The sequence below is a fragment of the Callorhinus ursinus genome, unplaced genomic scaffold (assembly GCF_003265705.2).
Source record: "Callorhinus ursinus isolate GAN/ISIS: 27379988/994484 unplaced genomic scaffold, GSC_fseal_2.0 scaffold15, whole genome shotgun sequence".
NCBI classification, from domain to species: domain Eukaryota; kingdom Metazoa; phylum Chordata; class Mammalia; order Carnivora; family Otariidae; genus Callorhinus; species Callorhinus ursinus.
The window spans coordinates 2,328,074-2,339,759 of NW_027397077.1; the positions used below are offsets into that span (position 1 = coordinate 2,328,074).

Genomic DNA, 11,686 nt, shown 5'->3' on the forward strand with positions numbered 1-11,686 from the left:
CAATCCTGATAGTAGAAATCAGCCTGTTCTTTTATTTGTTCAGAAGAATGACCCGTGACCTCTGTCTCAAATTGCGGGGAGGGAGGGCATGCAATCTGAGAACAGTGGCCCTGGGATCCTCAGCCCGGGGAGGGGGGGCCGGCGGGGGGGCCCAGGGCCACAGTTTGGAGGCAGAAGCATGGGATTCCTGGGGGCCAGGGCTCAGGCACTGCGGTGAAGCGGGCGGGCACAGCGGGTGGTGCAAGGGCTCCCGGGCCCACCTGGCACCTGAGGACACTGAGGCACACACAGAGGAGGCGGCCCTTAAGCCGCTGGCTCAGGCCGGGAACTTGGGGCCGCAGGGGCGTCTGCAGGAGGCTAGGAGCCCGCCAGGTGCCGGTGGAAGTAGAGGCCGAAGAGGCTGGAGAGCAGCTGGCAGGCTGCGGTCCACCAGATGAGGAAGGTGAGGACGGCGCGGAGGAAGAGGGGCGTGAGCAGGCCGCCCAGCGCCCCAGCGATCCGGGCCGCCGCCTGCTGGGCCTCATCCTCCCCGGGACCCCCCAGGCGATCCTGGGCTGAGGACTGGGCGGGGGACAGCATGGGGACCGGGCCCAGGCCCCAGGAGTAGCCACCTGTGGGGAGTGGAGGGGGGAGGGAGGGATGGGTAGAGGCGCAGGCGGGCTTTGACCTCTGGGACCCGCCTAGCCCTAGGCTCCACCTCCTACCCCCGCCACCACCCTAAACACTATCTCCTGGCCCCCACCCCAACTTCGGGCCCTGCCTCCTACTCTCCCCTCCTCTGGGCCCCCCAGGCTCCCCCCCACAGTATTACCAAGTCCTGCCCAGGCGCCACCTCACTGGCCTCCATCCCGGCCCGGCGTCGCTCCCCGCGGCCCCCACCTCCCCACACCAGGCCCCAAGACCCGACGCCACCCATGCCACTCCTCACCCAGCGTCTTGAGCAGCAGCGTGCAGTTGAGGGTGAGGATGAGTGGCGTCAGGTACTGCAGGCTCACCACGGTCACGTAGCAGTAGACTCGCACCACCTAGTGGGCCGGTAGCAGTGACTACGTGGGTGGGTGGGGGTCCGGACCCTCAGCCCCAGGGACAGGGAGACCTGCCCTGAGCCCCATGTTCCCTCCCAACCTTCGGTGCCCGTACCCGCCTCTGGATCTCACGGGCCTCTATGCGGCCGGCCTCCCGCCGCAGCTGCTCCACACGGGCCTTGGCCAGACATAGGTAGGCCTGCAGGTGGGGCCTGGTCATGGCCAGCCTTAGCAGGCACAAGGCCACCAGCACCCAGAGGCGCAGTGAGTCGAAGGCTGAGTCTGACAGCCTGTTGGGGAGGGGAGTGAGGGGGCTAGGGAGGCCACCCCTGCTCCAGGATCTCCCCCAGGATCCAAGGCTCCTCCCTGAGCCTCAGAGACTGGGGTACACAGAAGGGCCCCCGCTGCCCTCCCTCCCACCCACCCCCCATGCGCACAGGGAGAAGGGCACCTCCCCCAGGGGTGCCTGGTGCAGGAAGTCCCGTGCAATGGGTTTGGTCCAGAGCCACAGGATGATCAGTGGGGCCAGGAAGCTGGTATGCAGAAGGAACCTAGGAACAAGGGCACAGAGGAGTGAGGCCCGGGCACCCACCATCCCCCTAGCCTCTCCTTTAGATTCCCACCTCCCCCCACCACCCATCTGGCAGTCTGCATAACTGCAGCATGGGCCGGTCTTCTGACATGCTCAGTGCGTCCAGGTGTGTCTGAGCCAGCCGCAGGCCCGGAAAGGTGAGGAAGGCACCCAGCATGGATCCCACAAATGCCAGCCCTATGCGGATGGCCAGCTTGACCAGAGGGAGCCTGGGGGAGAAGAGAAGGGTCAGGAGGCCCCAAAGCCCGTCAGCAACCCCCCTACAAGTTCCAGGCTGCCCTTGCCCCACCTCACTTCCCAGGACTCACGCCCAGTCCCAGCCCCGCGTCTTCAGAAGTGGCTCCAAGTTCTGGGTCATACTGGCCAGGCCTGGGGAAGACAAGGAGAGGGCAGTGTTTAACAGACCCCTGGAGCCTCAGTGTCTGCTCTGCCCCCCTCCCAGATAGACTTTTGCTCCCCGGGTAGGAATGCACCAGTGGGAGCCGGACCCAGGGCCAGGCAAAAGGAAAACTTTTGTTGTGCTCCGGTTATGTGCGGTTTTTGTTTGTTTGTTTGTTTGTTTTGGTTGGTTATGTTTTTTTGTTTGTTTGTTTTTTATTTTAAAGACGAGGAATATGGACCAGGCAGACACCCTTGACTGGACTGGGAGAAAGGGGTGGGGGGCAGTGGACCACTGAGTCTGAGCTTCCTGGATTATACCAGGATTCCAGAGGGGCATGAGGACTCCCATAGGTTAAAGCCAAAGTCCTGGAAAGAATCCTCAGTTCAGGCCCTCGGATTTTCCACAGAGTAAAAGCAAATAAAAATGAGCTCACAACCCAAATCACCAAACACACCAGGGAACAAATCACCATAAAGCAGGGGGGAAAAAAAAAAGTTTAGACCCTACTGACTACAGAAATTTTGCAGGTGTTATCATGTGTGAAATTACTGAGGAAAATAAAAGGTGGAATCACAGAACAGGCAACATGAGGCTACCTCAGATGACCAGCTATATTTGCAAAGGAACCAATTAAGCTCTTCCAAAGGGAAAACAGAAATGATAGGTTGTTAAATGGCATATTCAAAACAGCCAAAGGAGGAATGAATGAATTGGATCTGAAGAAATCGCTCAGATTCCAACTCAGAAAGATAAAAAGGTAGGAAATATGAAGGGAGATTAAGAGATAAGGAGGGCAGAATAGAAAGTCCAGCATAAGTGACATGAGAGCCCCAGAGAGAAAGGAAGAGAGAATGAAGGAGGAGAGGAGATCTGGAAGAGAACAGTGCAAAAGACTGTGGAATGAATGACACACACAAAGTATATCAAACCAGAATAATACGAAGAAATCCATACCTAGACACTAGTGAAACTGGAGTACCAAAAACAGAGAGATCGTAAAGCAGCCAGGGATTTAAGATAGATCACCCATAGAGGAAAGACAATTAGACTGGCAGCCAATGTCAACAGCAATCACAGAAAAAGAACAAAAAGAAGGTGAAAAGGTAAGATGGTAGAAACAATGCCGAATATGTTGGTGATGACAATAAATGTAAGTGGGTTAAACTCTGAGGTTAAATGACACAGATTGTCAGACTTGAAAATATCTAGCTGTGTGGTTGGTGGTTGTTGTTGTTTTTTTAAAGATTTTTTATTTATTTATTTGAGAGAGAGAATGAGAGAGAGAGAGAGCATGAGATGGGGGAGGGTCGGAGGGAGAAGCAGACTCCCCGCTGAGCAGGGAGCCCAATGTGGGACTCGATCCCGGGACTCCAGGATCATGACCTGAGCCGAAGGCAGTCGCTTAACCAACTGAGCCACCCAGGCGCCCTGTGTGGTTGGTTGTTTTAAGATTTTATTTATTTATTTGACAGAGAGAGACACAGCAAGAGAGGGAACACAAGCAGGGGGAGCGGGAGAGGGAGAAGCAGGCTTCCCACGGAGCAGGGAGCTCAACACGGGGCTCCATCCCAGGACCCCGGGACCATGCCCTGAGCCAAAGGCAGACGCTCAATGACTGAGCCACCCAGGCGCCCCTAGCTGTATGTTTTTTAAAGGAGACATACCTCAACACAATGTCCCTGTATGGTTGAAAGAAAAGGGATGTTAAAAAGATATGACAAATACTAATCAAAAGAAAGGTGGTATTGTATATTTGAGAGTTGCTAAAAGTAGATCTTAAAAGTTTTCATCATAAGAAAAAAAGTTGTATATGTATGGTGATAGATGTTAAGCAGATTTGTTGTTGTGATTGTTTTGTAATACATACAAATATTGAATCATTATATTGTATACCTGAAACTAACAATGTTATATGTCAATTATATCTCAACTTAAAAAAAAAAAAAGAAAGCTGAAAAGTCTATATTATTACCAGATAAACCAGAGTAAGACAGAAGTATTATTAGAATCAGAAGTGGTCAATATACCATGATAAAATGGTTGATTCACCAGGTATATATAGAAATTCAATACTTGTAAACACCTTGTCAATTAGCCACAAAACATATAAAGAAAACACTGACTAGGGCACCTGGGTGGCTCAGTCAGTTAAGCATCCAACTCTTGATTTCGGCTCAGGTCATGATCTCGAGGTTGTGAGATCGAGCCCTGCACCGGGCTCAGCACTGGGCATGGAGCTTGCTTGGGATTCTCTCACTCCCTCTCCTTTTGCCCCTTCCCCTCTCTAAAAAAAAAGAAAAGAAAAAGAAAAAGAAAGAAATCACAATGGAAACTTAAAAATACCCAGAACTGCCTGATAATGAAAATTACAAGTCAAAACTTAAGAAGTGGACAAAAGTGGGACTTAGTAAAATATTTATAGCCTTCGTGCTAGAAATGCCAGAAAGAGAAATAGAAGAAGCTGAAAATTAGTGAGCTAAATAGCCAACTAAGAAACTGAAAACAAGGTGTGCCTGGGTGGCTCAGTCATTGGGCGTCTGCCTTCCGCTCAGGTCGTGATCCCAGGGTCTTGGGATCGAGCCCCGCATCGGGCTCCCTGCTCCGCGGGAAGCCTGCTTCTCCCTCTCCCACTCCCCCTGCTTGTGTTCCCTCTCTTGCTGTGTCTCTGTCTGTCAAATAAATAAATAAAATCTTTTAAAAAAATTGGAAAAAAGAAAAAGAAGCCTACCAGAATAGTGCTATAAAAGCCAGAGGTCCTAGCCACACAAAAAAAGATTGGAAAAGATGAAAGAAAAACCAAAAGAACCCACAATTCACTAAAAATACAATTGTACAACAAGGTTATCCCATGGAAAACACTCAGTTTGATCCCTATCTCATAAGACAGTAGTGAACGACCAGGAGTTTAAGGGCTTATGTGAAAGGCAAAATTGAAATATTGTGTTGGAAAATATAAAATGTCTTTCTGATTGTAGGGAAGAGAGGGGAATATCTTCAAGACAATAATCAACTAAAATAAGGAACTGCTATTCATCAAAAGAAACCAGAGGGGAGGGCTGCAACTGTATTCAGTGGCTGAGCCCAAAAAAGTGTGGTGTGTGCATGTGCAGAGAATAATGCAAACATGGCTAAATGAATCGAGGTCAAGGGCATATGGGAGTTCATTAGAGGATTCTTCCAACCATTCTGAGGTTTGGAATTTTTCAAAATAAAACATTTGAGGACAATTTTTTTCAAGATTTTATTTTTAAGGGGCGCCTGGTTGGCTCAGTTGTTAAGCGTCCGCCTTCGGCTCAGGTCATGATCCCAGGGTCCTGGGATCGAGTCCCGCATCAGGCTCCCTGCTCAGTGGGAAGCCTGCTTCTCCCTCTCCCACTCCCCCTGCTTGTGTTCCTGCTCTTGCTATCTCTCTCTCTCTCTGTCAAATAAATAAATAAAATCTTAAAAAAAAAAAGATTTTATTTTTAATCAATCTCTACACCCAACATGGGGCTCAAACTCACAGCCCCAAGATCGAGAGTCACATGCTCCACCAACTGAGCCAGACAGATGCCCCATAATTTTTTTTTAAAGATTTTATTTATTTATTTGAGAGAGAGAGCATGAGAAGAGGGGAGGGTCAGAGGGAGAAGCAGACTCCCTGCTGAGCAGGGAGCCCGATGTGGGATTCGATCCCGGGACTCCAGGATCATGACCCGAGCCAAAGGTAGTCGCCTAACCAACTGAGACACCCAGGTGCCCTCCCCACAATTTTTTTAAGAGGCAAAAAAAAAACACCACAAAGAAAGTGAAAAGCCATGCCACAAATTTGAAGATACACTGCCCCCCATTTTAACTTCTTTAAAATTGAGATACACATGACCATTGATGGCATGCAATAGTTTAACAGTGCTTTTAATCTCTTTTCTGTGGTTCAGGAAATAATGGTGTGTCAGATTTGATAGGAGGAAGTATGTGCCACACATGTAACAAAGGATCAGTTCCCACAATATATAAAGAAACCCTACAAATCAACAAGAAAAAAAAATAGTAAAGATATACAGCCCAGAAAAGCTTCATAACATTGGATTTGGTGATGATGTCAGATCTAGCACCAAAGGTATGAGCCACAAAAGAAAATAGAGACAAATTGGACTCACGGGAATTAAAAAAAAATGTGTACATCAAAAGATAATACTAATGGAGTAAAAGGGTAACCCACAGAATGGGAAAAAAACATTTGCAAATCATATATCTGATAAGGGATGAATATCCCGAATATATACACAGAACTCCTAAAACTCATCACCCCAAAAAAAAAAAAAAAAAAAACAGGTTCAAAAATAGGCAAAGGAAGCACCTGGCTGGCTTGGTTAGTGGGACATGTGACTCTTGATCTCGGGGTCATAAGTTTGAGCCCCGCATTGGGTGTAGAGGTTACTTAAAAATAAAATCTTTGAGGGCACCTGGGTGGCTTAGTTGTTAGGCATCTGCCTTCCGCTCAGGTCATGATCCTGGAGTCCTGGGATGGAGCTCCGCATTGGGCTCCCTGCTCAGCAGGGGGCCTGCTTCTCCCTCTCCCATTCCCCCTGCTTGTGTTCCCTCTCTCACTGTGTCTCTCTCTGTCAAATAAATAAAATCTTTTTAAAAAAAAAATAAAATCTTGGGACGCCTGGGTGGCTCAGTTGGTTAAGCAGCTGCCTTCGGCTCAGGTCATGATCCCAGGGTCCTGGGATTGAGTCCCGCATCGGGCTCCCTGCTCAGCAGGAAGCCTGCTTCTCCCTCTGCCTGCCACTCCTCCTGCTTGTGCTCTTTCTCTCTCTCTCTCTGACAAATAAATAAATAAAATCTTTTAAAAAACAAATAAATAAATAAATAAAATAAAATCTTTGTAAAAGAAAAAGAAAATAGACAATTTCTCCAAAGAAGATATACAGATGACCAACAAGCATATGAAGATGTGCTCAGCATCACTCATCATTAGGGAAATACAGATAAAAACCACAATGAGATACCACCTCACACCCACTAGGATGGTCACTCTTAAGGAAAAAGAAAAGGAAGATAACACATGTTGATGAGGATGTGGGGAAGTTGGAACCCTTGTGGTAAGAATGTAAAATGGTGCAGCCACCCAAGAAAACAGTTTGTTGACTCTTCAAAAAATTAAACATAGAATTACTACGTAATCCAGCAATCCCACCTCTGGATCTGTACCCAAAGAATTAAAGCAGGGACTTGTACACCCATGTTCATAGCAACACTATTCGCAGTAGCTGAAACAAAGGAGCAACGTAAACGTCCATCGATACATGAATGGATGAGCAAAATGGGATATATTCATGCAAAGGGAATATTATTCAGTCTTAAAAAGGAAGGAAATTTGAACATAGGCTACAACATGGATGAACCTTAAGGACGTTATGCTGAATGAAATAAGCCAGCACTGAAAGACAGATACTGCATGATTGCCCTCATATAAAGCGTCTAGGGTGGTCAGATTCATAGAGACAGAAAGTAGGATGGTGGGCGCCAGGGGCTGGGGGGGGTGGGGGGAAATGGAGAGCAGTGTTTAATGGGGATAGAGTTTCAGATTTGCAAGGTGAAAAGGGGGGGATGGATGGTGGTGATGGTCGCACAACAGGGTGAATGTGCTTAATGCCACTGAAGTGAACACTTAAAAACAATAAAATGGTAAATGTTATGTGTATTTTACCACAACAACAACAACAAAAAAAAAATGGAGGAAAAAAACACACATAGCCTCAAAGAAAAATGAGCAACAACTTGAACAAACTCTTCAAAGAAGAGGAAATGAGAATCATGAATAAACAGGAAAAGCTGCTCAGCCTCCCAAGTAATCAGAGCAATGCACGTTAAGACCACTAAAGGCATCATTTTCCACTGCTAGACGGGCAAAAATCAAGCACTTTCTGTAGACCTCAACTCACTTACACCTGACTGTGCCCCTGTAAGGTTCACCACCCCACCTTACAAGCAGGGAGGTGAGGCAGGGGGCTATTGCAAGGTCACCCACGCTTGCCCAGGGTGCCGCCTGAGTCCAGGGTCCACACTCGGAACCCCAGGCTGCATGGCTCTGAAAAATGCTGAGGCACCATCTTAATGAAGGAGAACACGTCCACCTTGTCCCCAGATCCTGTGCCCAAAAGAAATGCCTACACATGCGTATGGGGAAACAATGTTCCCTATAGCAACTGTGAGAAAAGCTCAAATCTGGAAACCACCTAGATGTCCAGCAACAGAAGAATAGACAAATAAAGACAAGTGGCCTCATCAGAGAACGTCATTCATCTGTGAGAAGAGATGAACAAAAGCTGCCCAGACCAACACGGCCTCGTTCTGTAAACAATTATCAAAAAGACCGAAAAGCACCAGTTGGCTGATTATACCCTGGCTGGCACCATCCGCAACAGCGAGCAAACTGTATGATGAATTCTTTAGGGACAGAAACATATGTGATGAAACTACCTTTTACAAAGGCACAGGAATGGGGCGCCCGAGCGGCTCAGTCATTTAAGAATCCGACTCTTGGTCTCAGCTTGGGTCTTGATCTCAGGGTTGTGAAGTTTAAGCCTTACGTTGGGTTCCACGCTGGGCATGGGGTCTACTTAAAAAAAAGCGGGGGGGGAGGCCTGGGTGGCTCACTTGGTTAAGCGACTGTCTTCGGCTCAGGTCATGATCCTGGAGTCCCTGGATCGAGTCCCACATCGGGCTCCCCGCTGGGCAGGGAGTCTGCTTCTCCCTCTGACCCTCCTCCCTCTCGTGCTCTCCATCCCAAATTCTCTCTCTCTCAAATAAATAAATAAAATCTTTAAAAAAAATTAAAATTAAAAAAAAGGGGGGGGGCGTCCCCGGGGCTCACGCGCTCTGGGCCGGCAAGGGTTGCAGTGTGCCTGTGCCTGGGTGGAATCGGGGGCACCGGAGCGACCCGGCCTTTCCTTTAGTTTTTCCCTTTCTCGGCCCCGCGGAGGCTTTCCGGAGGGGGCTTGCGCGGGGCACTTGGGGCTGAAGTGGCCGAGCTGTCGGGAGGGGCCTGAGTGGGCGCTTCGAGGACCCAAGATTGTCTAAAGCCACAGGGAAAATGGTGGAAAATTCACCGTCGCCATTGCCAGAAAGAGCAATTTATGGCTTTGTTCTTTTCTTAAGCTCCCAATTTGGCTTCATCCTGTATCTTGTGTGGGCATTTATTCCTGAATCTTGGCGAAACTCCTTAGGATTAACCTATTGGCCTGAAAAATACTGGGCAGTTGCATTGCCCGTCTACTTCCTCATTACTATAGTAATTGGTTAGCACTCTTATTTGGAATAAACCTGATGAGTACCTCTGCACTCAACTCCATTCATACAATCACAGATAACTATGCTAAAAATCAACAGCAGAAGAAATACCAAGAAGAGGCCATCCCAGCATTAAGAGATATTCCTATTAGTGAAGTAAACCAAATGTTCTTCCTGGCAACTAAATAACTTTATGCCAAAAACTAAATTGTATGTAGACTAACACCGAGCATTTACTATAATTTTTTATATAATAATTTTGACCATAATTATTTTGACTCTCTCGTACCCAATATTGAAATGTAAACAAAGTAAGTTGATTCTTTTAGATTAAGTTATATTAATATTATAAAAGTTCTTGAGTATTAGTTAGTAATGAACAGAATAAAATACTGCATTACCATATAGCAGACTTGTTAAAAAAATAAATATCAGTAAGAACAAGAAGTCCCTCCAAAAAAAAAAAAAAGGCAAAAGAATGATAAACACAAGATTTGAGAGACTGGTTGGGGCTGTGAGTAGGAGTGGAAGGTGGTGGAATTGGAAAGGAGCACCAGAGACATGCAAGAACATTGGGAATGTTCTAGTTCTCATTTAAGAAGTGAGTTTGTTACATTATTATTTTGCTTTGTAATTTACATACACATGTTCTATACATATATATACTATATATTAAACATTATATAATCTTAAAAATTGAAAAGCAGGGAGAATTGGTGAAGATAAAGCTCAAGGATTTGATCTTTATCCAAAGACCACCAGAATCTGGTATCAGGCAGAGAAGTGATGTGATCCAAATTATATTTTTAAAGATCATCCAAAGAATAGAGAAACTCAAAAGAAAAATGGGAAACTAAGAAAAATATTTCCAACTATTATCACACACAAAGCCTAATGTCTCTAATTTATAAAGAGCTCCTACAAATCAATAAAAGGGTCAACAACTCAGTAGAAAACTGGGCAAAAGAACAGACCTTTACTGGAAGGCAGATAGAAATGACTTGTCCACAGAGGAAAAGATGCTCAACCTCGCTTATATTTTCACTCATCAGGTTACCCAAGACAAAAAAAAAAAAAAAAAAAAGTCTGAGGAAACACACTGGAGAGAATGTGGGGAAATAGGCACTTCATTAATCTTTTCCTAAATGGCAATTTACAACATTATCGAAATTACAAATGCAGTTTCTCGCACAGGGCTGCATGTGCAGGGCTATTCCCATACGACACTGTTGTAACACAACATGGTTTTGAACAATAACATTTAATAGTGAAAGACTTAGATGTCCAGAAGTAGGGGACTGGTTAAATAATCATGGAACTTCCATAAAATGAAATACTATGTGGGTATTACAAAACAAAAAAACAAACCAACCAACCAACCCACACTGTATGTAGCATCAAGGAACAACCTCCAAATTCATGTTTTTAAGGGAAAAAGACAAGGTGGAGAGCCATAAACACTACCGTTTTATGGGGAAAAAGGAAAGTGGTCTCCCAGTTTTCCTCTTGGAAGGAGAGCTAATCAGGGTGGGTGATTTTTACTCTATGTATAGCCTCTTGTACTTTATGAATGTTGTGCCATTTACCCATTTCCTTCACCAAATTAAATTAGAATGGGTAAATATTAAATCATTATGGCTGCCGGGGAGAGGGCAGATGGGGGGTACAGAAGCGCCCTGAGAAGAACTGCAGCTGCAGGCAGCCATCAGAGGCAGTGAGACCAGATATCCTCTTGCCCCAAAGCCCCAGATGTGCAGGGCAGCAAGCTGCCAGAGAGACTGCTCAGGCCCAAGGGGTACCCCCCCTTCACCTATTATGTGCTGGTGGAACGAGCCACTTAACCCCACTTCCACGAGGGAGTGATCCGCGTGGTGACCCCATGCCCCAAACGCCGCACATACCTGGCTCCAGGCCCAGCTCGAGAGTATCCTCCTGGACCACCTGCACCAGCATGACCAGGAGCAGGAAGAGGAAGGCAAAGGTGAGGCAGACAGAGCGTTCGCCCCCCTCCTCTGCACTGAAGTACAGCCGGGTCACCACCAGGAACATCTTGCTGGGGGCAGGGCTAAGGAAGCCCTGAGCAGCTGCTGTGCCCCACTCCCAGCCAGGGACTCCCCCAGCTCCAGAACCCAAACACCGTCGTTGGGGTTTGGAGTCTCGGGGAGCAGGGCGGTGACCAAGGAGAAGAGTGAGCCGCCGAACAAGCCCAGGACACAAGGTCCAGCCCTGCTCACGCCTGTGTCAGCAGGCTTGCGGTGTGTGGGTGGCAGGCGTGCCTGGGCCTCCAGCTCGGCCTCATAACACTACCTGTGGCCATTTCTTCCTTTCTTTTCTTTAATTCTTTCTTTCTTTCTTTCTTTTTCCTTCTTTCTTTCTTTCTTTCTTTCTTTCTTTCTTTCTTTCTTTCTT

General features: G+C 47.1%; 1 protein-coding gene and 1 pseudogene across 4 annotated transcripts in view; one reads left to right on the plus strand and one right to left on the minus strand.

Annotated features, from left to right (window-relative positions):
- Positions 1–9: 9 nt before the first annotated feature.
- Positions 10–11,686, minus strand: part of TMEM161A (transmembrane protein 161A) — an 18,194-nt gene continuing 6,517 nt past the window's right edge. For all 4 annotated transcript variants that reach the window (XM_025885639.2, XM_025885634.2, XM_025885637.2 and 1 more), the window contains exons 6-12: positions 11,179–11,330; positions 1,926–1,986; positions 1,683–1,826; positions 1,463–1,576; positions 1,141–1,315; positions 929–1,025; positions 10–611 (exon numbers count right to left, since the gene is read on the minus strand). In XM_025885639.2, the coding sequence (XP_025741424.1) occupies positions 358–611; positions 929–1,025; positions 1,141–1,315; positions 1,463–1,576; positions 1,683–1,826; positions 1,926–1,986; positions 11,179–11,330 (997 nt within the window). In that variant the 3' untranslated portion in view covers positions 10–357. The remainder of the gene's footprint in view (positions 612–928; positions 1,026–1,140; positions 1,316–1,462; positions 1,577–1,682; positions 1,827–1,925; positions 1,987–11,178; positions 11,331–11,686) is intronic.
- On the plus strand, positions 9,081–9,485 carry LOC112834173 (phosphatidylinositol N-acetylglucosaminyltransferase subunit P-like; annotated as a pseudogene).